Raw genomic sequence first — 26,222 nt, 5'->3', positions numbered from 1 at the left:
TTCATAACTGATGCAATTCCTATCTATTCATCACTATAAAATTTGTAAGTTTATTTCCACTGCAAAATAGTTACTAGAACACAAAATGACTAAGTCTCAATATCAGAAAAATCCTTTCAAAAGTACAGATGAGATTTTGCATTAAGTTAAAACAATCCTCTTTGAATATCCTCCAACCATTGTTAATTTTAGGTTTAGTTTCTACAGCAACATACAATATACCTTTTTAAACAGTCCTTTTAAATTTTCAAATAAATGGTAAAGATTTTATTACAATACTGCTACTCATAATATATAGCATATACGGTTGCCACAACAAAGAATTTATTGGTTTGAAACTGACTTTCACACCAAACGTCGTGTTCTGGATCCCAGAGAAATCTGCTGGCCAGCTACATAATTAAAGTAAAATCTGTTTAGATTAACATATAACACTAACATTTCAAAAACACTGTACTATGCATTCTTAATTCAAAACGAATATATTGTCAAGAATTTAACGATAAATCAAGTTGTTTTGGAAGTAAGTGTATTTATAAATCTACTTACTTTTTACAACTGTTCTAAAAAAAGGGAATCTCACTCCAAAGCATTTTTGAAGAAGTGTTATATAGATTAGCTAATTAATTATTGTAACTAGAGTTCTTAACAACTTGCATTTATTCAAAAAGACTTGCATTTATACAAAAAGAAAAGCTTGCATTTCTGGAACACCATTTTTGACTTCAGGATGTCTTCAGAATAGAAAAAACGTGCCAAGAGGCTTCACAGAGGTGTAATTAGCCAAGAAATGACATTCAGTATGCCAAAGGAGCAGAAGTTCTAGAGGGGGAACCAAAAGCTCAGCCCAGAAAGTAGATTTTAGCAAGAATCTTAAAAGCAAGGGGAAAGGTTGGCAGAAGGCTCTCGGGCGGAAATTCCAGAGCATAAGGGTGTAGACGGTGGAAAGTTAGCTGACAAATGGTGCAGTGAAAGAGAATTCACAAAAGGTCATAGACAGAGGAGCAGAGAGTTTGGGGGAAATATATGATTGGAGAGAGCTACAGTGATGGAGAGGGGTAAGGTTATGAAGTGATTTAAAAGTGAAGATGAGAATTTTAGATTTAAAATATTTGGGGAATGGGAGGCAATCTAGGTCAGCAAGGACAGAATTGTATAAACAGGATAATATATCAGTAGCAGAGTTTTGCATGAGGTGAAATTCATAGAGGATGGTGAATAGGAGGCCATTCACAAAAGCATTGAAATAGTCAAAGTTCGAGGTGACAATGGCATAGATGAGAGATTCAGTAAAAATGTGCTGAGGGAGGGGTGTGAGTGGGCAGCACGTAGATGAGGAAGGAATTTGGGCAGAACTCTAGGTAACAGCAGAAAGAGATGGAGATGCTCTGGCCATTACTGGAGTAGGCAAGTGAGCTGTTCAATAGAACAGAGCTAAATTGCAGAGGAGAGGCATTGATTGATGGTATGATTGACCATGTCATATGCTGCAGAGAGGTCAAGAAGGATAAATTCACCATGATTAGATGACATGACTTTGATTTAGGGCTTTTCATTGCTGTTGTGGAGTGGACATCTGATTGAAGATATTCAGACATGAAGTTGAATGAAAGAGGAGCATATATTCAGGAGGAAATAGCATACTGAAATACTCTGGAGAGGAACAGGAGGTTGAAGACACAGTGGTCATTTGCAAATGGGACAAAGGGTGGGTTTTATGAGGAGAGCCAATGACGGCTACTCTGAAAGAGGTGTGAGTTGTCCCCAAATAGGGTAAACATAACACCTTGTTTTCAAGGTGTTATGGGAACTAAAGGCCAGTTGGCCTGACATCTATCATTGGGAAAATGCTGGAATCCACTACTAAGGAAGTCTTAACCATGCACTTAGAAAAGCATAGTATGTTTAGAACTAGTCAAAATGGTTTCAGAAAAGGGAAATCTTGTTTGACAAATTTATTAGAGTTTTTTTGAGAATGTAGCTAGTAGGCTATATAAAGGGGGAACCAGAAGATGTAGTATATCTGGATTTGCAAAAAGCGTTCAACAAGGTGCCACACAAAAGGTTAATAGTCAAGGTAATAGTTCTTGGAGTTGGGGTAATATATTAGCATGGATGGAGGAATGGTTGGTTAATGGACAAGAAACAAAGAGTAGGCATAAACAGGGCGTTTTCAAGTTGGCAGGCTTTGAATAGTGGAGTGCCACAAGGATCAGTGCTGGGGCCTCAGCTATTTACAAACCATATTAATGATTTAGATGAAGAGTCAGGGAGTACTGTATCTAAGCTTGTTGACAATACAAAGCTAGGTGGGAATGTACAAGGAAGTGAGCAACGAAATGGCAGAAGTATTGAAAAGGTATTTTGCATCTATCTTCACTGTAGAAGACACAAAAAGATCCAAAGAACGCTTGAAAAGGGAGGAGCTTAAAACAATCACAATCAATAGGGAAAAGGTACTGGGAAAACAATTAGAACTAAAGCTTGGCAAGTCCCCGGACCTGCTGGCTTTTATCCTCGGGTCTTAAAAGAAATGGCTGTAGAGATAGTAGATGCATTGGTGATCTTCCAAAATTCCCGAGATTCTGGTCCCAGCAGATTGGAAAATCGCTAATATGACACCTGTATTCAAGAAAGGAAGGAGACAGAAAGCAGGAAACTAAACCAGTTAGCCTAATGTCTGTAATAGGGAAAGTACTAGAATCCATTATTAAGGAGGTTATAGTAGGACATTTAGAAAATTATAATAAAATCAGGCAGGGTCAACATGGTTTTGTGAAAGGGAAATCGTGTTTGACTAATTTATTAGAATTCTTTGAGGAAGTAACAAGTAATGTGGATAAAGGGGAACCTATAGATGTGGTGTACTTGGATTACTTAAGAAAGGACACAGTTACATTAGCAGCAGTTCAGAGAATGAGGAAAGGTTCTGCAGGTTGGGCCTATAGCCATTGGAGTTTAGAAGAATGAGAGGTGGTTTTATTGAAACATATAAGATCCTGAGGGGACTTGACATGATGGATACTGAAAGGATGTTTCCGCTTGTGGGGGAGTATAGAACTAGGGGACAGAGTTTAAAAATTAGGAGCCTCCTATTTAAGACTGGGGTAGGGAGAATTTTTTTTCTCTGAGAGGGTCATTAGTCCATGGAATTCTCTTCTCCAGGGAGCAGTGAAGACTATGTCATTGAATATATACAAGGCTGAGTTAAGATAGATTTATTATCAGCAAGGGAGTAGACATGAAAGTGGAGTTGAGGCCACAATCAGATCAGCCATGATCTTATCAAATGGCAGAACAGGCTTGAGGGGTTGAATGGTCTACTTTTGTTCCTAATTCTTGTGTGTAAACTTTGAGGAGGACACAGAGAGGCTGGAAAGTGAGTGTGCAACAAGATGCTGATGGATTATAATGTGGATAAATGTGAATTTACTTTCTTTGGTCGTAAAAATAGAAAAGCAGAATGTATTTTGAAAGGTGTGAAACTTGTAAATATTGATGTTCAGAGATACTTGGGTGTGCTCAGACAAGGAACACAGAAAGGTAGCATGCAAGCACAGCAATCAATTAGGAAGACAAATGGCATGTTGGCCTTTATTGCAAGGGTATTGGGATACAGGAATAAAGAAGTCTTGCTACAATTGTACAGGGCTTTGATGGGACCACATCTGAAAATACTGTTTGCATTTTGGTCTCCACATTTAAGGAAGGATATACTTGCACTGTAGACAGTACAGCAAAGGTTCACTACATTTGTCCCTGGGATGACAGGGTTGTCCTATGATGAGAGGCTGAGTAAATTCAGCCTATATTCTCTGGAGTTTAGAAGAATGAGAGGTGATCTCATTGAAATATACAAGATTCTGAAGGGGCTTGATAAGGTAGACACCATGAGATTATTTCTGCTGGTCAGGCAATCTAAAACATAGGAGCACTGTCTCAGGATAAGGGGGCAATCATTTAGGACTGAGATGAGGAGAAATTATTTCACTCAAAGGATTGTGAATCTTTGGAATTCTCTATGCAGAGGGTTGTGGATGTTCCATCGTTGAATACATTTAAGGCTGGGATACATAGATTTTTGTTCTCTCAGGGAATCAAGGGATATGGAGAGCAGGCAGGAAAGTGGAGTTGAAGCCCAAGATCAGCCATGATCGTATTGAATGGTGGAGCAGGCTCAATGGGAGGTATGGTCTATTCCTGCTCCTAATTCTTGTGTTCAAACCAATAACAATGTTTACTATGAATAAGACAAGGAAGATTAATTGGATGGTTAGCTGCTTAGTGGGAATGGAGTCAGGAGAGCAAACTGAAGCAGGATAACATTAACAAAATGATGTTGGACAAAGTATGAAGGAATACAGAAAAACCAAGTCATGGGACAAGGGCTACAGGGGTGGGGTGGAGTGAAGCTGAAGAACAGCCAATACAAAGCAAGGTTCCATTTTAATGACAAAGAAATCCATGAGCAGAATTTTACGGCCCTGTTTTGGCAGGGACGGGGCCATAAAATGCAGCGAGCCATTATAAATCCCATTGACTTCAGCGGGAATGTAAAATCCTGCTGTCGTAAAATTCTGCCCATGAGCTGCTTGCACTTGTTGGAGGTGAGCATCCAGAGAGTTAGGAGAGGGTGGTTTAAGGAGACAGTATTTTAAAAGTTGTGTAGTTTTCCGTTAATGTCCATAAATGATTATCTAAAATTCACTTTATAGAAATACAGTTATGATTGGATTCTTAAAAGTGGGATTCTGACGCTTTCCCTGTTACTGGTGTTAGGTCCCTTACATGCAAAGATCTAATACCTTATTCAGGTGTGTGTAAAGGAAGCCTGTTGTTTGTTTACCCAACATTACAGTTGGTGCACTTTTAGTGCAAATGTGCACATGCTTTCTATGTACTACTTGGGATTTGGATAGGTTTCGATAAAACATAAACCATTACCCTTTTTTCATTATTACTCCTGTACCCAAATATACATAGATAAACTAATTTAATTTAAAAAGGAAAATTAATTTTGAAGCAAAGTACCTATACAACAAATATGTTTAAATGTGAGGTAGCATAAATTTATTAATGAATTATTTGGATCTTGTGAGATGGTGACAGCATTCTGATTTACATTCTCAGACTCTAATTTTATTTTACATTTGTGAAGATTTTTTCCCTTAATAGTGTGTGAGAGAGGGAGGTGAGTATGTGTGTGAGAGAGAGGTGTATGTGTGTGAGAGAGGGAGGTGAGTGTGTGTGTGAGAGAGGGAGGTGAGTGTGTGAGAGAGAGAGGTGTGTGTGTGAGGGGTGAGTGAGTGTGTGTGAGAGAGAGAGGTGAGTGAGTGTATGTGAGAGAGAGGTGAATGTGTGCGTGAGAGAGGGAGGTGAGTGTGAGAGAGAGGTGAGTGTGTGTGTGTGTGAGAGGGGTGAGTGAGTGTGTGTGTGAGAGAGAGAGGTGAGTGAGTGTGTGTGAGAGAGAGGTGAATGTGTGCGTGAGAGAGGGAGGTGAGTGTGAGAGAGAGGTGAGTGTGTGTGTGTGAGAGAGGTGTGAGTGAGTGTGTGAGAGGGGTGAGTGTGTGTGTGGTGTGAGAGACAGGGGTGGGTTTGTGTGTGTGAGGGGGGGTGTTGAGAGGGAGGGAAGAGTGTGTGTCTGGCTCACTCCCAGTCTCAGGGTTCACATTCACCCTCACCTCCATACATCAACAGGCACTCTCATGCAGAGTGAGCATCCTGAGACTGGAAGTAAGCTGGACACAGAAACTCTCACCCTTTCACACTCTAATGGTCGTCTTTATTTATTACTCATTTTAAAAAGTTATCCATTTATTTTTGTGACATTTTTGTTTGCTCAGCAAGTCATTCCTTTTCATATGTCAGCTTTTTAAAAAAATTCATGTTTAATGTTGTGGCAAACCTTATCTTTCCCAAAATTTGCTCATTGGCCTAGAGTGTGAGAAAAATTGAAATGTGGCCCCCCACGCGAAAGGTTGGACAAGCCTGCCTTAATTGGATACACTCAAATAAATCAATTTTTTTTCTTGTGCACATTACTAGGGAACAAACTCTAGCAACTATTGAATCACGTATGTCATTCTGTCCACTAAGTTTTCCAATGTTTCCTAATAATTGTAACACTAAATTCAGTATTTTCTTAAGTAGCAAGTTCATTGCTCGACTAATGTGATTATTATTATAGGCGTTTCATAATTGTCCTATGTTCTTTTGTGCTGCTATCCAATTTGTATTGTAATAATTCAACCACATCAAAATTGCTAGTGGCTGTCTTTTTGATTTAGGTTTGAGGGGAATGAACCACTTATTTACAAACTGAAGAAAATGTGGTCTTTAGCATTTAAAGGTACAATTGAATGATACCCACGGTATGGACAAACCACCATGTGATAAAAGAACAAATCATAAAAATGCATCACTGACTTCTCATATGTACTGTGTCCTTAAGTATTGTCAACTTGAAATGTTTTACTCACCATGAAACCTTGATTTTTCAATTCTCCACAGAAAACTCCAGCAATTAATTTAAACCGTTCAGGTGCCAATTCTTTTGCTATTGCTCTTACATCATCAGAAAGGGAAAGAGTCAGTGTCCTCATATTGTGAGTATCAAAATCCTTATCTCTTAGTTTAGCCTTTAAAAAAGAAAGACAACTTGCTATTGTCTTTCATCAATTCTAAACAATTTTATTTTTTAGCAAATAAAAATTAAAAGTTTTATTTTCCTCCATATGATATCAAAGGAAAATACAGTGAAGGGTGTAATCAAAACTTTGCAGGAGGTATTTTCCTACTGACACCACTGGTGGCAAGCAAGCTTGTATGAATGATTTTTTTACCATGGGTTTAATATGCTTCCATTCGGTTTCGGCTCAGCAGGCTGTAATGAACTGAGCTGCACTGCCCTTCTCTATTGACAACAGTAACAATGTTATTATTAGATCCATCCAACAACACAGATTACTATATTCAATTGGCTGTTTACAGCTGTTAAATGTTTGACTATTCCCGTGATCTCCTGGATGCCCTCCATGAATTCTGAAAACTCTATATCCCAGACCAAGTCCCACTGACCCCCTGTGACCACTAAACCAGACTGGTTTACCACCAGCTTCTCAAGGACAGTTAGGGCTGGGCAACGACATCCACATCCCATGAAGGAATAACAAAAAGTCAAACTTTTTTTTAAAGCTATACTGCATTATACATTACCTCTAAAAGCACATCTATCCTTTTTCTGACTGCAATAAAGTTAAATTCTTTGTCTGGAACCAATTTGTAAGTATTAGCCATTTTTTGTTTCACCAGACTGGGTTTCCACGTTAAAGGTTCTTCAAAGACTTCATCGTCATCTTCATCCACTTCACTCTTGTCTACATGCACAACTTGAAGAATGGTATCATGTAGCCTTTCCTTTAAGATCTCATGAAACTTCAATCAGAAAGAAAGTTATTAACAGTTAGGATTAGATGGAGTCATAGGCAACCCATTTCTGCACCTATTCATGGTAAAACTTATTTTAAAAAGATAGTCTAGCAGAAAAAAATGATAGGTTCACAGAACATTTTCGACAGATGTAGCTGCTTCATAAACATTTTTACCAGAGCTATTACTAGTTTGACTTGCAGGTGAAATCGTAGTGATTAAAGGAAAGATAAATCTATGGGGATGTACTTTTTTAAACTCATAGGACACCTACTTCTTGGCCGCTTCTGTCAAAACAGGAAGGTTCTGAAATTCTGCAGCGGGTTCTCTTGAATTTCCACCGTAACTCTGGCAGGAAACTAGCCAAACCTCCCAAAACGATGAACAACCTATAATATAAAGACTCAAATTTCTTTTGTGGGACTTCAGAAGTTTTTTGCTGGAGCTATCTTTGTGGAATTTTAGAGCTGAAATCTAAATGAAAAGCTGTCAATTACTATTAGCCAGTTGCATGTTTCGCAGCTTTGAGAGGCTTAGATTCTTTGGGGACTTTTGTTTATGCATTACAAATATATATATGCAAAAAGCAATGTGACTGATGGGTTAGAAATACCCAGGCGGATACTGAAGAATCTATTTATTTTCCAATTGGCGCAGAAAAGTGTAGCTGCAGAGATAGTGGATGCACTAGCTATGATTTGCCAAAATTCCTTAGATTTGGGAACATTCCCACTAGATTAGAAGGTGGCAAACGTTACGTCGCGTTTCAAGAAAGGTGGGAGGTCCGTTAGCTTAACAGCAATCATTGGGAAAATGCCGGAATCTATTATTAAGTCTTAACAAAGTACTTAGAAAAGCATAGTATGATTAAAACAAGTCAACATGGTTTTGCTAAAGGGAAATCTTGTTTGACAAATTAATTAAAGATTTTTGAGAATGTAGCTAGTAGGGTAGATATGGGGGAACCAGTAGATGTAGTACACCTGGATTTCCAAAAGACATTTGATAAGATGCTACATCAAAGGTTAACAGGCAAGATAAGGGCTCATGGAGTTGGAGGTAATATATAAGCATGGACAGCGGATTGGTTAACAATAGAAAACAGAGTGTGAGCATAAATGGGGCTCTTTCAAATTGGCAGGCAGTGAATAGTAGAGTGCTGCAAGGATCAGTACTGGGGCCTCAGTTATTTACAATCCATGTTAATGACATAGATGAAGAGACAGAGAGTAATGTATCTAAGTTTGCTGATGATGCCAAGCTAGGTGGAAAGGTAAGCTGTGGGGAGGACACAGAGAGGCTGCAAAGAGACATAGTCAGATTTCGTGAGTGGCAGATGCAGTATGAAACAGGGAAATGTGAAGTTATTCATTTTGGGTGTAAGAATAAATAAGCAGAATATATTTTAAAAGGTGAGAAACTTTTTAAGTGTGGATGCTCAAAGAGACTTGGGTGTGCTTATTATCATGCAGGTGCAGTAAGCAATTAGGAAGGTAAATGGAATTTGTCCTTTACTGCATGGGGACTGGAGTACAAGATTAAAGAAGTCTTGCTACAATTGTACAGGAACAAAAACAGGAAATGCTAGAAAAGCCCAGCAGGTCTAACAGCTTCTGTGAAGAACAAAAAAAAAGTTAACGTTTTGAGTCCGTATGACTCTTCTTCAGAGCAATTGTGCAGGGTTTGGGTGAGACGATATTGGGAGTACTGTATGCAGTTTTGGTCTCTACATTTAAGGAAAGAAATACTTGTATTAGAGGCAGTACAGCGAAAGTTCACTAAATTGGTCGCTGGCATAAGAGGGTTGTCCTATGATGAAAGGCTAAGTAAATTGGGCTTGTATTCTCTGGAATTTAGAAGAATGAGAGGCGATCTCATTGAAACCAACAAAATCCAGAAGAGGCTTGATAGGATGGACGAGAAGAGATTGTTTCCGCTGGTTGGGGAATCTAAAACATGGGGGCCACAGTCTCAGGATAAGGGGCCGATCATTTAGGACTGAGATGAGGCGAAATTACTTCCCTCAACTCAAAGCGTTGTGAATCGTTGGAATTCTCTACCCCAGGGGGTTGTGGATGCTCCATCATTGAGTACATTTAAGACTGGGATTGACAGATTTTGGGTCTCTCAGGGAATTATGGGACGGGTGGGAAAATAGAGTCCAAGATCAGCCATAATAATCTGGAACGGCGGAGCAGGCACGATGGGCTGTGTGGTCTACTCTCTCCTATTTGTTGTGTTCTTGTAGTAACAGTACAGGTATGTTTGGTGAGTAGACAGTGAGTGTTTCGGGGAGGCAGGTGGTCACATGATGATACCTCCAGGAATATGTCGAAACATGGTTGGCAACCCATATTTGGCTGACAGTCAAGAATCATCCAAGTGAAAAGTCCCAGTTTGTAGTTGGGGAGGGGGTAGGGCTCTGTGGTGATTGGCGTGTGGGGCGGCCAATGACAGGATTGTGGGGGCGGGGCGGTTGGAAAAGGGAGGTCAGGTGACCGCACCTCCCGGAATACGGTCCACCAGGGTTGGCAAGCGGTTTGCGGGCTCCAAATGTGCTCCCGCCCCTTCCCCTCCAGCTGTGTACCGCGTTCTCCTCGAAGACGCTGGACCTCCGAGCCCGGGCCGAGCCAGGTCTCCGTGCATCCGCGTTATCTGAAGACGCTCGGCTTATCTTCTTGCGGATCGGCAAACCCATCCGGCCTAGCGGGATCGGCGCCTTCAGCTCGTCCAGTTCCAGGACGTCGTCCGCTTCATCGCCCATGGTTCTGGGGACTTCATCATCGTCCTCCTCCAACATCATGTCGCCGAAATGATTTCCCCTAGCCGGCCGTTACCAATTTGAATCGCGCCCGCGCCCCGGCCGTTACCGACTTGAATCGCGCCCGCGTGCCGGCCGTTCGGAATGGGCGGGAAGGGGGGAGGTCAGGTGTCCTCGCCTCAGCTATTTATCGTTTTGTTTTCGCTTTTCTTGTTTTATTCTTGCTTTACTGTGTTAACTTTTGTTTTTACGCGCCATATTTATTGCTTTTGTATTGGTTAAGCGTCAGGACAATAATGTTTAGTGTTGTAAGAGAAGGGATAGGTTGATAGTCATGTGCCCTGCTCCGCGCGGCTCCCTTATCACGTGATAGGGTCGCGCGCACCCGTCACGTGCGCGGCATGCGTGCTCCGCCTCGCGTGCTTGTTTTTTTTCGCCGCGCGCGGAACCCCACCCCACCCTCCTCCTCCTTCTGGCTGTCAATCAAAGAGGGACGTTGGGAGAATTCGGTACAGCCTGAATGTTACTTTTTACAGGGTCGTCCAATAGGAAGGCAATGTGTGTGTTTGTGACGTAAGCGCCTCTCGCAGGAGCAGCGCGCGGGCGGAAGTTGTGTACATTGTGGGTAAGCTTAGAGTAACGGGCGAATGAGCCAAAGCCAAGCAAAAATACTGCGAATGCTGGAAATCTGAAATAAAAACAAACCGTTGGAAAAACTCAGCAGTTCTGGCAGTATTTGTGGAGAGAGAAAATCAGAGTTAACGTTTCGAGTCCAATATGACTTTTTAGGTTATCCGTGCCTAATAAGACAATGGAAGTGGAAAACCAGTTCCCGACACTCCTGTATTGCTGCACCTAAAATGTTGGAAGCAGGTCAGGGTGCATCCGCAGAACAGCCAAGCCGTTGCAGATATGTGCTCTTCCTCAGCCAGTTTCATACCTGTGAAGGTTTTCCCTATTCTTTCCGCAGGTAGCCCCTGACACTGAAGTGTTGTCAATTTCAGATTTCCAACATCTATCCAGTATTTGTTTGCTGTGCCAGACAGGATTTGCTTCTGACTTCCATGTGCCACCTCATCTCACACACATTGATGGTGTGTGAATAAGTTATCTTATCCAATGCAAATAGTTTGAAGTATGTTATAATGCAAACCCTACAAATAGCAAGTCTGCAGCTTCTGTTCTTTAAAAAAAAAGCTTTGTAAAATGTGGACTCTCTGCTTACAGATTTGTTCGTGTGATTTTTGGTGGGTTTGTGTCAGTGTTGTAAATTGCATGTTAACATTTAGCATTCAGTTTTAATGCAGAAGTCACGGTGTAGTTGCAGGTTCTTGCCAGTAGGTGACTCAGTGGCCTGCATTTTTGAAGTATATTAACTGTGACCAGTGCTGAGCGAAAGAAAACTTGTATTCCTCACTGCCGGCAACTGTGTCAGCCAAGTCTCGGTGGGTAGCATTCTCATTTCTGAGTAAGAAGGTTGTGGGTTCAAGTCCCTCTAGCACTTGAGTACAAAAATTTAGGCTGACTCGAGTGCGCTGCTGAAGAAGTGCTGCACTGTCGGAGGTGCTGTCGCAGATGAGAGTTCAAATCGAAGCCTTGCTTGCTCTTTTTCAGGTGGACATAAAAGATCGTGAAGGAGAGTAGGGGTTTTATCCCTGATATACTGGCCAACATTTATCAATAACAACTTAGAGGGCTTTAATATAATAAGACGTCCCAAAGTGCTCCCTAGGAACATTATAAAATAAACTCCATTAAAAAAACAGATTGCAGTGCTGTTTGCTGTGTGCAAATTGGCAGCCTTGTTTCCCACAGTGACTCCATGTAAATGTAAAATGTAAAGCATTTTGAGATTTCCTGAGGCTGTGAAAAGTGCTATGTACCTGCAGGGGTTTCTTTACTGTACCGTGTGTGAGAACTGATTGAGAAATAGTTGGTGCCCCTACGGTAGCCATGAAACAAAATGGAATATCGAGACGTATTAAAGCATCGTCTATAGAATAGAGTCTGTGGGTGAAATATCAACTTGCCTGCTGTTAGATCTTTAAAAATAAACAACTAAAGAGGAACAAAGGTGTTCACCTAAAGGACCCAGAGAGCAAATGCACTGCCTGGTGCAGGTAATAACGCAGACTTAATATGAAAGGTCTTGTGTTCAATTCCTGTTTGGTGTTGGTTTAGCTTGTGGCCCTGGACTGGTAAAGGGAAGGTGCTGTCTGTGATCCCTTTCCAATAATGAACCGTTATACCATCTGCCCCTACTCATGGGTCAAGCAGGCTGCAGACAGTACAGGAATGGACCTTTTGGATAAAGAACCAGAGAGTGGAGAGCCTGAATCAGTACCTCCAGGAGTGAAGGGGGAAATAGCTATTGGATGAAAGCCTGCGACCTGCCAGCCTCACCTTGACACTGCCCATGGATACATTCTTTTTACTTAACTCATGGGATGTGGGCATCACTGGCAAGGCTGGTATTTACCTGTCCACCCTTCTGAGAAATTGGTGATGGACCACCTTATTGAACTACTGTAGGAACTGTGTGATATAACTGAGTAGCTTGCTAGGTGAGTTAAATAGAATTTGCAGCATAGAAGCCAGCCTTTCAGCCCAACTAGTCTATGTCGGCTGGAGCTATTACCATATTTACTACTTCAGCCAGATAGACCCTTTGGGCTGAATGGCCTGCTTCTGTGCTGTAAAACACTGAAGCCTAGAGGGGCAAAAAGTGAAGTATTAATCCTTTTAAATAAATAATTAACGTACATACAAATGAGGAGCAGGAGTAGGCCATTCGGCTCCATGCGCCTGCTCCACCATTTGTTAACGTCATGGATGATCTAATTGTGGACTCAACTGTACTTTCCTGTCTGCCCCTATAACCTTTGACTACGTTGTCAATCAAGAATCTATCTAACTTGGCCTTAAAAATATTCAATGGCTCTGCTTCCATTGCTCTCTGGGGAAGAGAAGTCCACAGACCAACTGCAATAAACACCTACATTCCATTTGCTTTCCTAATCACTTACTGTACCTGCATACTAACTTTTTTGTGATTAGTATACCAGGACACCCAGATCCCTCTGCACTGCTTAAACTTGAGTGAATCTAATTTTTTTTAGGGTGCTTAAGAATATTAATTTGGCTTTAAATGGCAACATTTGAGCCAATAAGCACCTGCCTTTCCGTAGAAGTGCATCACATGGTCTGCAGCCTTGGAGTGGAAAAGTTGGATACCCCAGACCTGGAGCGCATTGTGACTGTATCTGGAGAGGTTTGCTGGGAGGCCATTACGTTTTACCTGCGCACTTCAGATGCAGGTAGCCACCTTTTTGCTATTCAAATCCGTTGTAAGATTAACTTGTGACAGAGCATTACAGAGAAGTGGGTAAGGTTGTGATAATGCTGTCCAAAATGTTCTTACAGAAGAGCAAGACCTGGACTATGCAGAAAGTGTGAGGCTTCTGGGACCCGTTTGTAAAACAGTCCATTTGTATCTGCTGTCACTCAGCACAAGACAGTTCGATGATCGATATGGTCTGTGGTTTAAATGGACTAACAACACAGAGGTATGATTCAGCAAATTAACTTGGTACTATTTTCAGACAAAATAAATGTTCTCGCGTGTCCAGTTTTCTTGAGTGCTGGCATCTCCAATTTCCCAGAGCTGCAGTGTGTTTACAGGTAAGTCTTCACCTTTCCAGTCTTGAATCTTGCTATCTTGGCTTGTGATGAGGGATTTTTCATGCTTCCCACCCCAACTGTGCCTAGCTGACACTACAGTTTGTTGTCAAATGACTTCATTTGTGTAATGGGCTGTGGTAATGATATTGCTGTAATGGTAACCATCATGGGTGCGCTATAATTTGAGCAGCAAGATAGAAGTTAATCATAACTAGAGAACAGTTGAAGGAGGAAAATCTAACAGTGAGAGAGCCTTATTTTAGGTCTGGCTTCCACTCCTTGAAAGGTATTTTCTCAAATACATTGAAGAATGTCTTTAATAAAGTATATAATTTATCCAAACTAAAATAGTTATCTTCTGGTGAAATGACTACCCTTCCAGCTCAAATTTACAGTTCGCGATCTCTATGGGTCTTGATAAGCTTTAAGTGAACAAGTGACACTGTGTACTCGTTTTCTGGGACACACCAACAGTCTGAACATTAGCATGCAGGTGGGGGCTCTTAATGCTGCAAATAATGGTGATAACCGAGCGCGTGATCTGGTGGTGATTAAGAGCAGCTGATACTAATTGGGGAAAGGTGAGGGCATGTGAAAAATGTCCCTTTTAAGGGCTGTTAATTTGTCAATTTGTAAATTGGTTTATGAGTCATTTAAAAAGAGCATAAGAAGCAGTTTCCATCTGTGGGGGAGCTACGTGGAAGGGGGAGAGTAGAATGCATTTATGTTATACTGAGTTTTGTGGCTAAACCTATGTTGAAGACAGACTAATGTCAGCTTCTTCCTTTGCCAGATGGATGTTCACCAGGTTAACAGAGACTACCCTATCTCAACCCCTCTGCAGGGAGCCTATACACCCTGGACCTACACATTGTGCCTTTCATCAGGTCCAGGAGCAGTCTCGGGAAGTTCTCCAACATAACCAGTCCTGTACACACCACATAACCACACACCAGCATTGCAGTGGTGTAAAAGGAGCTGGTCTCTTCAAATAATGCAAAAGGATTGCAGTGATAGAGCCATTTAGAGACAGGAAGCACAAAGTGACCAGAGCCAGACTGCAGCTAGGAGTGAGGGGGAAAATAAAGGGGGAGCACAGTTAGAAGAGGATAAGGTCAACTGACTTGGATTTTCCACATAGTTTAAATGATAATGCCCTCATCTTTATAACTTGCTCAAAGATAATTTGGGTAACTGGAACTGACAGTGCCTTCTACAGTAATAGGACAACCTGTTTGGATTTGGCTGTGGTGCCTTTGCTGATGTAACCCAATATCTCATTTGCTTTTTGTTCCAGTTTTGCCTTTATTACGATACGCATCTCGAAGTAGGAGGATCTGTCCAACTATTGACAAAAAGAGAGGCCTAGCAGTTGATAGAATGAACATAATATTTGCCAGGAGAAAATTGATCTTTTTTGTAAATTTAACTTTGGAGTGGGGCATTTAGCCGTTCGATCCTGTTCCACCATTCAGTTAGATCATGGCTGTTCCTGGGCATGTGTTGCACCCTTGCTATTTCATGTATGTACTGCTTCAAAGTGACACAGAGCGACAATTTAAACAAAAGCCCAAGAAAACTCCATGTGTTTCTGCTTGGTTTTAGCTGTTTGTTGAAGTGTTTGAAGCCATCAAGAGTTCACAACACACCGCTATAGTGCTCAGCCTGATGAAGTTAACAGCTTGCCTGGGACGAGCTTTGGGTGATGTAAGTACAATAACAACTCGCAAATGTTTGTGTAGTTGCTTTTCTGTGCTGCTAACTTTGAGCGATGACAGCACTAGCTTTCACCAGCCATGTGGAAAAAAAAAAGTTATGAGAGAGAGACATTAGGCTTCGCAATGCCTGGCCTGTCAATCAGACAATATAATCTGATGCACAATCCCGTGCAGCACTGACTGCTTGGGGAAGCAAAAACACAGGAGGGATAAAAATATGGTCGGTTTTGGGAAATACGCTAGGATATTTTTTCCCAGTTCCATAAGGCAGTGAAGCAAACTCTGAGACCACAATTATCTATGATAGTTGAATCTTGCTGAAAAAAGAGATATGTCAAAGCTTTTCATCTTGCACTCATCAGGACACTTTGCAAGAATACCAATATAAGGGGAAAACAATTTATACTGTATGTGGAGAGTGCTGATTGGTCGGCAGGTTGACTCTGATTGGTACAGGCTTTGCCGTGGAGAATGCACCAATGATGGTGACTGACAGTTAACTGCCAAGCGTTGTTTGAAGTTTAAACCAGGCAGCTTGACCCTGATTGTTCAAAGCAGGGAGTGCTCCGAAGGTTTACCAGACTGATTTCTGGGATAGCAGGACTGTCGTATGAGGAGAGATTGGGCTGACTAGGCCAGTATTCATTGGAGTTTAGAAGAATGAGAGGGGATCTCATTGAAACATATAAAATTCTGACAGGGCTGGATAGACTGGATGCAGGGATGATATTCCCTCTGGCTGTGGGGGGTCTAGAACAAGCGGTCACAGTCTCAGGATACAGGCTAGACCATTTAGGACTGAGATGAGGAGAAACCGCTTCACTCAGAGGGTGGTGAACCTATGGAATTCTCTACCACAGAAGGCTTTGGAAGCCAAGTCACTGACTATATTTAAGGAGGAAATTGATTTCTGGACTCTAAAGGCATCGAGGGGTATGGGGAGAGAGCGGGAGTATGGCGTTGACATAGAGGAACAGGCTTCAAAGGCCGAATGACCTCCTGCTTCTAGTTTCTATGTTTTAGGATGATATCTTTTGGTTTGTAACATTACGGTATCATGGTTTGGGACTGTATCTTTAAATATAGGTTAAATTAAAGGAGCCAGGTGACCTATACTGAAGTTTGTCTGACAGTAAACCTGTGAGGTTTAATTGATCAAAGGGAGAGTCAGATTGTTTTATTGAGATGGAAATTCCAGTAGTTTACATCTGGGGACAATGACAGCTGTTTCTAAGTTCACAATGAGAAGACACTAAGCCTCCTAAGACCCAGAAAGGTGGTGTTGGTATCACATTGTAAACAGTTGTGCTGGAATCTGTCCCTTCCTTCCTTTCTAAGGTGAAAGGCTGTGGTGATCAGAGATGGACGATTACCATTTTTACTTGATACAAAGCTAATGTGTTTCCTGTTGCCTTGGAGAAGGGGGTGGTGGTGGCCGTTTTGAGATCAGGTTACAGGCTTCCCTATGAACCCAGGCATATCACATACAGCAGGTTTTTGGCAGTTGCAGTTTTGGTCTTGGGTAATCTGTAGGCTACTGAGAGAGGGAGAACAAAAGATAGATGTTGGCCAGGCCTGCACTTTAAGCAGAGAAAATGCTGACTCTATTATTCACTGCACGGAATTGGGGTGAGAGCTCATGCCCTGTTTGAAAACCTAGTTTGTGAGGTGTTAAGACAAAGCCGGAGGGTTTGCCTAGCTGAAGCTAGAGGGAGAATCCCTGGGAAAACTCTCATTGTGGAAGATAGTATTGGAAAAAGAAAAGAACAGAAGTAAAACCCAGGAAGCTGTGAAACACTTTGGATTGGTTCCAGGAGAGATGAATGTCTACTTAAGAAACCGAGTAAATTGGGGTTTTTGTTGGTAAAAGTGGAAAGAAGCAAATTCTGTTAGTGTTACAAACTGGGCACGAGCTCCCACCCACATGCAGCATGGTGAACAATAGAGTCACATTTTCTGCTTAAGGAGCCGGCCTGGCCAACATCTATCTATTGCTCTTCCACTCCCAGTTGCCTACGAAAAGAAAACCGTGTTTAATTAATAGTCTTTAATTAATGTCTTTAGTCATTGATACAGTAAAAGTTCTTTCAAAATGTGAAATCTTGACATTTCACCCTTTCAGCTAATAACTGGAAGTTCAAATTTCAATTAAACGGTTACCGATCTCTACAGAGATCATACCTGTCCCTCGTGCTCAGGGTAGGAGTGGAGAGGCACTTTCTACAAAAAGCTTTTTGTTTTTATTTTGGCACTTTCTACAAAGCTAGCTATTGTCTTTTTTTCGGGAGACATGATATGTACAGTAAGTCCTTACCTTTAAGTCGCCCTGTTTAACGTAGTTTATCCTTTAGGGGCCCTTTCTTTGATTTGCGTCACCATTTTCAGTTTTATGTCACCTGTGCTCTGGCCCCGGCACTGTACCCTGGGCTGGCCGCTGCCATGTTCTGATGCCCGAGCCATCACCGCAGTCACCAGAGGCCCAGGCTGCAGGGAGAGAGCGAGGCCCAAGATCTGGGAGCAGGAGCACAGGGCAGAGACGGGAAGCTGCCGGCCGCTGACTGGGTGGTAAAGCGTGAGGGCAGTAACCCGTGGGGGTGGGGTGGGGGGGGGGCTGCAGTTGGAGCCCCCTTTCCCCATCTGCGGCACCCCACCTTTCCCCAGCTCCATCCGCAGCCTGGGACAGGGGCCCACCCCCTTGCAGACTGTCAGGAAGGGGTCCAGGCTCTGGAGAGAGATGGACAGACAGAATGGGAAAGAAAAGCAAGCAAAAAGTTGAGCTGAGTTTCAGGAGTGCTGTGGGTGAGACACAGAAGCTGTGTTACTCGGGGCTTGTTTGTGTGATTAGTGTTATCAAACTTGAATGTATATATTTCTGTTATAGTCAGTGATTTATTTTGCAAGTTATTTCAGTTAGGATTTCACAGTGCTGCACATGTATGGTACAGCATTTCAACTTGTCCGTTGGTTTTCCCGGGCAAGAAATGTCCAAAGGAACCTAACTCTGGCTTTAACATTGATTCCTATGGGAACCATGATTCACTTAAGGTCGTTTCACTTAAAGTTGCAATTTTCAGGAACGAAACCGCAACTGTAAGTGAGGGTTTACTGTAACTGTTCACACAGAAGACATAGAACATGAACATTAAAAAAAAGAGTTTCCTTCCCTGTTTTCCCCCCATCCACCCCCAAACAAAAAAACATAAATAGTGCAGTAAATGATGAGGAAATGTTCTTTTCATGACCGGGGAGGGGGGATGCCTACATATAGATGTCATGTCATCTTGTTCGTAAAACTCTCTAACAGTTGCTTCCTTCCAACAACAACAACTTGCAGACAGCATCTTTGCAGCAGTAGAACGTCCCAGGGGCCACTTCATAGCATTATCAAACAAAATTTGGTAAGGAGACTTTAAAACAGAAGTCCGAAAGCTTGGTCAAAAGGTTAGGTTTTAAAGAATGTTTTAAAGGAGCAGAGCGAGGCTGAAAGGTTTAGGGAGAAAATTCCAGAGTTTAGGACCTAGGCAGTTGAAGGCACGGCTAACAATGGTGGAACGATTAAAATCGGGTGTTCTCTGACTCCAGAAACCCCTCCTGCATAAGTGTTCAGTTCAAAAAGCCAGCTTTGCTTTCCTTCCATTTATGATGCAGTTTCTATTATTCTCTAGTACCCAGCATGAGGGTGTGAACATTGTGCAAGGACATAATGTGAGCTCTTGCCATCTTTTGGGCTCCCAAGCCTTGAGGAAGAGGTGTGAGAGTTGAAGAATATAAGAGTTGAAAGTTGTGACTCAATATTGTTTGGGATTACAGAGTTCTAAGGGTGAATAAAGATCAGCAGAGTCATCTGCCACTTGGGTCAACCTGACTAAAAGAAATTTAACCTCGGGTAAATTCCTGATAAGTGCATTCTACTCATGAGCATTGATATCCAGATGGTTTTCCTATGTTAGGTTTTCCTCATGATTGGCAAAGAATGTCCTTTTCTCCTGAGAGATCTATTGACTTCGCAAGAGCTCGCTACTTTGTTTGGACAGAGCGTGGTAAGGACTTGCTTTTGTTTAGTTTTATATAATTGGTCAGCGTGTTGGTTAACAGAACGTCTCTCAGTTCTATTTTTTTTTAACAGAACACTGCCAATATTTTGTCATGTCTCCTGTATTAAATTTATCTAACCGATGTGCCCAAGACTCTGGTGCTCTTTGTGAGGTATGTATCAGGTCACATTCTAGTAAATTCCGTTTGTGTCATTCCCCAAATGCAGATGAACGTCCTGCGAGTGTTCTTGGGGTCACCACGAAGCTTAAATCTCCGCAACATCTTGTGGCATGGATTCGCAGCTCCCGCAGAAATCCCTCCCATGTAAGCATTTGGTTTCAAAATTCAGTGTCTGTTATTGAAAATTCAAAAGAAATTTCAACAACTCTTGTCTCTACAGCACCCAAGGATGGAAGAAATTTCCCAAGTAAGTGCAAGGCAAACCATAGCCAACTAGAAGGTATGGTGCTTGAGGAGGGTTAACCGAAAGCTTGGCCAAAGAAATGGGTCTTGAGGAGGATCTTAAACATGGAGGTTCGGGCTGAAGTTCCAAAGAATAGCTCTAAGGGTTTGAAAGAGCAATGATGGGTAAAGGGAGGGACAGGTGCATAGAAGGCTAGTGTTGGCAGAATGGAATGTCAGGAGCGGACAATGGACTGGTGAAATTGCAGATATGGATAATATGTAGCAGGGGTGTGACCATGGTGGAAGGTGTAAATGACGACGAGGATTTTAAATGTGATCCATTGGTGAGGGTGGGGAGCTAGTCTCATCAGCAAGGAACATATCTATAAATCACTGCATTGTAATTCAACTGCATTGAAAAGCTTTTCAGCATTAAGGACCGCAGTGTGTTCCTGATATTTGCATCAAGCTTCAACCGAATAAAACACTGCTAAAAGAAAATAGGGGAAAATTTTCAAGCTGGTTCTTGTGAACCAAACACCTGGAAGTGGTGGAGGAGGGGAAACAGAATCGTTACTTCAGAAGTCTACAAAAATGTGGACTTTCAAATAAAACTTTGAATCCCCTCAATGCTATTTGTTTGATTCAGCATTGACACCAGTACATTTTTAAACCCCCTGAGCCAAGGACAACAGTGTAAGCTGTAGCAAACGCCTCTCCTGCAGGCCTTTAAAATGGCCTCTCTGCCTTACCCGATGCAAAGTTCCACAGGAACCACGCCTGGGTCTCCAGAATTAGTGGATTGCAGTGTCAGGAACTGTACCTGTACTGTACAAAAGTGGACAGTCCAGGCTTCCACTATACCTGTAGGAAGTGTTTCTTCTCACAACACTATACTGTCCAGTATTCAACTAAAGCCGCTGTTGCCTGGAACTCGAGAGGACGCCTCTCACTTGCTCTAAGGTGGCAGCACTTGGTCCAATTGGCACCTTGTGCAAGCCTGCGCTTAACAACACTATTGTGAACTTTGCGATGTTCAGCAAGCATAGCATCTCCATCCTGTGTGTGCAACATTAAAGTGAAAAAACGTTAAATAAAGCGACATTAAGTGAGACCTTAGTGTATTGCCCATCCCTAATAGCCTTCCTTCAACTGCTGCAGTCCGTGTTGTGCAGGTGCTCCCACAGTGCTGGGTGGCAGGGGGTGGGGTAATTCCAGTATGAATTCCTACATATGTAGGAATGCAGTAAAACTCCAATATGTTACAGCATCAGAGCACTGTAGATTCCTAGATCATTGGCTTGGATTTTGCAGTTAGTGGCGAAGGAACAGTGCAGATGAACACTGACAGCCTCATCGTTATTCCTAATGCAAACTCCAGACCTCTGGTGCAACACAACACTGATATATTGCTGTACTGCAGCAATTAATACTATATTGTAACAATATATTGATCTATAGCACTAATACTGTGTAACACTATAACATATGCTGCACTATAACACCAGTGCATTACTGTATTATTGTACTAAAATTAATTCCTGTAGTATAACAGAAATACTGATGTATAACGCTAATATGTTAAAATACTAAAATCTAATCAATTAAACCGAATGAACAAGATGGCTCCACAATATATTTTGAGGATAATCTTTTCTTGACATGTTCTGCTGTCTCCCTATTGCTTTGCACCATCATTCCTTTTGTTAAGTGATCTTTTGCCCTCCACCTGATCTCGCACCTTGCTCTCTGATCTTTCTCCCCTGCCTTTCCTTTCATCCTGCCTCTGTACTTGCTTAAAAACTGTTAAATCTCTAACTTCCTCCGGTTCTGATGAAAGGTCATTGACCTGAAACATTAACTTTGTTTCTGTCTCCACAGATGCGGCCCGACCTGCTGTGTGTTCCCAGCATTTTCTGTTTTTGATGTTTGTCTGTCTTCTCCTTTCAAAGGCTGACGAAGCCGCTCTGTATTCCCGGCATTTTCGGGTTTAATTGATCCAATTTTTTTATGGAAACAGGTTATTCATATACTTAAAAGAAAACGGCCTGTCTGTGTTTCATTGTAATGTAATTATCTCTAGGTACACCTCCATGCTGCTGTTACTAACAGCTGGATTAGGGCAGATACTGAAAGGTGTCCTGCTTCAGAGAAATCTCACGCTCCTCCATCGACCTTGTTTCAAATTGACACAGCTGGAGGAACTTGTTACCTTCCCTGGTGAGCTGCCTGAAAAAAAAAGCTGGAAATTAATTGTAGAACTCTTACTGTCTTCGCTGGTTAAGGGACGGAGCAGCTCAGCGACAAAACCCCCGGCACCAATCCCACCCACGTTCCCAGTTAGCCGATCCCTGCTGCTGCGCTCGGCCTCAGTTGAGGGGGGGGTGGGGGGTGGTTAGCTGACCAGGATTGCAGTTTGCTATCCAGTGTCTGCACATTGGAAGAATGGCCACTTGGTGGCAGTGCCAAAGGAGATCAGGTACCTGTGGAACACCATGAAGCAGTCAATGCCTCCAGGAAGGGAATATTTTCCAATGTGTTAATGACCATGTGAGTAACTTTTGATTATTCGTGGAACCTTGCCATTTGGTCCATCATACCTGCGCCAGCTCCTTAAAAGAGCTGTCCAGTTAGTGCCAATTTTCCTACTTTTGCTTCATAACTCACGAAATTATTCCTTTTCAAATATATATATATATATATATATATATAATTTCCTTTTGAGACCTACTATTGAGTCTGCTTTCACCATCCTTGCAAAGCAATGCATTCCAGATCATAACAACTTGCAGGGCTTTACTTTTTAAAAAAAAAACTCTATCTGCTCTCTTCTACAGTTTTCCTCGATGCTTCACTGACAGTCACCAAATTTTACTGTAATATCAGTCCAGTCACAGGAAGAGGAAATACCTTTTTTATTTCAGATCGTGGCATCAAATTCGGGTCATAGTAGAGTTAGCTGCCAACACAAAGAGGGATCTAATGAAAAACAAATTGTATGCTGAGATTATACCAGCCCTGCACATTATAATGTTAATGTGTTTTTTTAAAACAGATATTAATGAGGAGGCGATTGCTGTAGCGGAGGATTTTGTTGGGAAATCTGATTTTGTAGTAGAGATCATGCTGCCTTACTGGAGAGAAGGACTTGCAGCTTATAAAAATCAGCGGTAAGATAAAAATACTTGGTCTGCTGTGGCACTGCTCGAATCTGAGGATTGTGTCTCATGAAGTTTTCTTTTAAAAAGAGTTTTTCATTTATGAGGGAGTGCTGCACTGTTGGAGGTGCCATCTTTCGGATGAGATGTTATACCCAGGCTCTGCCTGCCCCTCTTGGGTGGATGTGAAATATCTCATGGCACTATTTCACAGCAGGGCAGGGCAGTTATCCCAGGTGTCTTAGCAAATATTTAATCTTTAGCCGACAGATTATCTGATCATTATCAGAATGCTGTTTGTGGAACTACACTTCAAATGTAGTTCATTGGCTGTAAAGCATTTTGGGACCTCCTGAGGTTGTGAGACACAATGTAAATATAAAGTCCTACTCTCTTGTAAAGTTGGAATTGTTTGCTTAGTTCACACCATTCACAGAGATAAACAGGAGTCAAAAGTTGCATTTGCTTGGCTCCCACTTTGTGTTGTAAACAAGACATTGGTGGGGTTTCTGATTTTAGGTTGGAACAATTAAAGTCCAGAGCGCTATCAGTCTTGGAAATTCACTACCACAGAGGGCTATCGATGCTCAGTTGATGAGCGTATTCCAGACTGAGATTGATAGATTTTTAAATTCAAGGGGAATCAAGGGATATGTAGGTCAGGTAGGATAGTGGAGTTGTTTGTAGAAGTTTAGCCATGGTCTTATTGAAGGACAGCAGGCGGTTTGGGCTGCATGGCCTGCTCCTGTTTCTTATGTTCTTAGGAAACTGGGTAAGAAACATGTGCAGTGTCTCATTCGGTAACAATAATATATCAAAAGTAACCTACGCTTACAAAGTCTGAATGGTTATAAAACAGGCAGAAGTTATTGGCTGAATTTATGCCCTGCATTCTTGCAAGGACTGAGTTTTACCCCATTGACAAACATTAGCAATAAACTCAAACTTAGTCAGTGAGTGGGGAAAGGGTTGATAGACAACCAAGAGCTCCTCACTTGTCCAGCAGTGGGATTTTAAGTTTAGTAACTTCTCCCTGCTGCATCACAACAGTGAACTCCTGAACAAAAGGTTCATCTTCGCATTCTAGATAGAGGGGGGACTGGATTGCTGTACAGAGAGCCAGTATGGACTTGATGGGCCTAATGGCCTCCTGTGTTGTTACAACTCTAATTCCTCCTCTGAGTTTTGAACATTTTTCACTCTGATTTTATTTTTAAAAAGTACAATTGAAAACACCATAAAAATCTAGATTTGGACCTGGTTAAAATTAGCTCATAATAAGCAACAGAAACTGTACCTTTGATACCTTTGGTATCAGTCATCTGATCTCATTAACACTCGACCTCACCTTAGTGTTGGAATGTTACACTGCTGAAACTTTGTTCAGCGCATGGTGATGTGAATCTTGTATCCGCAGGTATGCAGACTGTACAATACTGCTACTACCTCAACTGGAGATGGGACTCCGCAAATTTTTTACAACAGTTAACAACTGCCCCAACAGACTGCTGACTGCAGAGGTAAGTACATTCGAACATTAGGTGCAATCTGCTCACCTTCAGACAGTCCTAACCTATGTGCCTACACGAATGAGAGAACTTCCAAGACTGATCCATTGGTCGCAACATGCTTTAGGAATTCCTCAGGATGTGAGGTGCTTTACAAATGAGGCTCTTTCTTCAGCATGATAAAGGGGCTCCCTGAGCCTTTCCCACCTTGTATCATTACCCATGGCATCGTGGACACAAGGGTATCGAAACCAATGCAGGGCTACATTATGCTGAGTTCAGATTTTTTACATTGTTAAACCTTCAAAATTCACTACTGAAAAAGCAGAGTGCTGGTGATGGGACACGTGCTTCATGCTCCCTGCACCCTCAAGAGTCATTACACTGTCTCCCACTTTTACTCATGTCTCCCTTAACCTCAAAACTCCTCGTCTCCCTCAATCTCCCTTCCCTTTGGCAAGTTTCAGACCTCAACATCACAAATTCAACATTCCTCAACTACTGATTCCTGATTGTTAGCTTTTATTTCCTAAACCCTGTAAAATCTTGGCAATTTCCTGCACTGTAAGCCCTCAAATTGTGTGCGATGCAATAATGCCAACCTGTAGCTCAGCTGGGCATGGACGGGTATTCAAAACCAAGAATATCGGATAGGCTGCACATTATATGCCCCATCTGATAAACTCTCCTATTGAAGTCAATGGAACAGACTATCAGGTGTATCCTTTATTAGGAAACAAAAAACTATTCTATTCATTTTGCATCCTCGACCTTGCCTAGTTTCACCGTCACGGTCTCCACGTTAGCAAATACATCGAGGCCTAAATAAGTTACAGCTTGATTGTTAACATCCAAAATTAACTGTGCAGACTGACTGGGAATTAATCATGGCTCTCCTTCTCTCAGGGTTGGGGAAGGGAACAGGCTCCACCTATAGTTGTATAAATGGTGGGCTCTTCATCTAGGGTGTCAGAGTCACGATGGCACAGAAGGAGGATGCTTGGCCCATCGAGCCAATGCTGGCTCTCTCTACAGCAATCCAGTCAGTCTCATTCCCCCACTCTGTCCCTGTAGCCCTGTAAGTTTATTTCCCTCAAGTGCCCATCCAGTTTTCTTAAACATTCGTCATCTCTGCTTCCACCGCCCTCGTGGGCAGCGAGATCCAGATCATAACCAATCACTGCATTTAAAAAAAAATTCTTCTTCGCATTGTCCCTGCACCTCTTCCCCAAAACCTTAAATCTGTATCCCCTAGACATTGTACCATCGGCTAATGGGAGCAACTTTTCTTTGGTCTTTCTCGAAGGAGAAAGATCTGTGGAAAGTGCGATGGACGTAAACCCAAGCTATTGCTCCTATTTAGAAGGCACATACACTGCAGCATGGCTCAGTTCTCCTACGGAAGCATCCAAAGAAGGGGAGGCAGGTGAAAGGAGGAGAATTCAAAATATGAATGCAGTTTAGTTTACCCCGGAGAAGCTGCTGTTTTAATTACAGTCACGGTTGGGCTATTATCTGAAATTCATGC

At 42.1% G+C, this 26,222-nt stretch overlaps 2 protein-coding genes across 4 annotated transcripts in view; one reads left to right on the top strand and one right to left on the bottom strand.

The window, feature by feature from the left end:
- Positions 1 to 281: 281 nt before the first annotated feature.
- LOC144689337 (dynein light chain Tctex-type protein 2-like) lies at positions 282 to 10,231 on the bottom strand. The gene is made up of 4 exons (XM_078556371.1): positions 10,016 to 10,231; positions 7,216 to 7,434; positions 6,480 to 6,638; positions 282 to 392 (listed from the first exon to the last, which is right to left on the bottom strand). Exons 1-4 carry the CDS (start codon positions 10,229 to 10,231, stop codon positions 282 to 284), a joined length of 705 nt encoding a protein of 234 aa, XP_078412497.1.
- Positions 10,232 to 10,603: 372 nt separating this feature from the next.
- Positions 10,604 to 26,222, top strand: part of LOC144689923 (endoplasmic reticulum membrane-associated RNA degradation protein-like) — a 40,056-nt gene continuing 24,437 nt past the window's right edge. For all 3 annotated transcript variants that reach the window (XM_078557433.1, XM_078557432.1, XM_078557434.1), the window contains exons 1-9: positions 10,604 to 10,814; positions 13,309 to 13,506; positions 13,613 to 13,755; positions 15,476 to 15,577; positions 19,539 to 19,628; positions 19,850 to 19,947; positions 22,112 to 22,248; positions 23,084 to 23,198; positions 24,604 to 24,706. In XM_078557433.1, the coding sequence (XP_078413559.1) occupies positions 13,338 to 13,506; positions 13,613 to 13,755; positions 15,476 to 15,577; positions 19,539 to 19,628; positions 19,850 to 19,947; positions 22,112 to 22,248; positions 23,084 to 23,198; positions 24,604 to 24,706 (957 nt within the window). In that variant the 5' untranslated portion in view covers positions 10,604 to 10,814; positions 13,309 to 13,337. The remainder of the gene's footprint in view (positions 10,815 to 13,308; positions 13,507 to 13,612; positions 13,756 to 15,475; positions 15,578 to 19,538; positions 19,629 to 19,849; positions 19,948 to 22,111; positions 22,249 to 23,083; positions 23,199 to 24,603; positions 24,707 to 26,222) is intronic.

This window comes from Cetorhinus maximus, chromosome 14, assembly GCF_964194155.1.
Source record: "Cetorhinus maximus chromosome 14, sCetMax3.hap1.1, whole genome shotgun sequence".
Lineage (NCBI taxonomy): Eukaryota > Metazoa > Chordata > Chondrichthyes > Lamniformes > Cetorhinidae > Cetorhinus > Cetorhinus maximus.
Note: the sequence above shows the minus strand (reverse complement) of the source record. Positions and strands in the feature narration are given on the sequence as shown.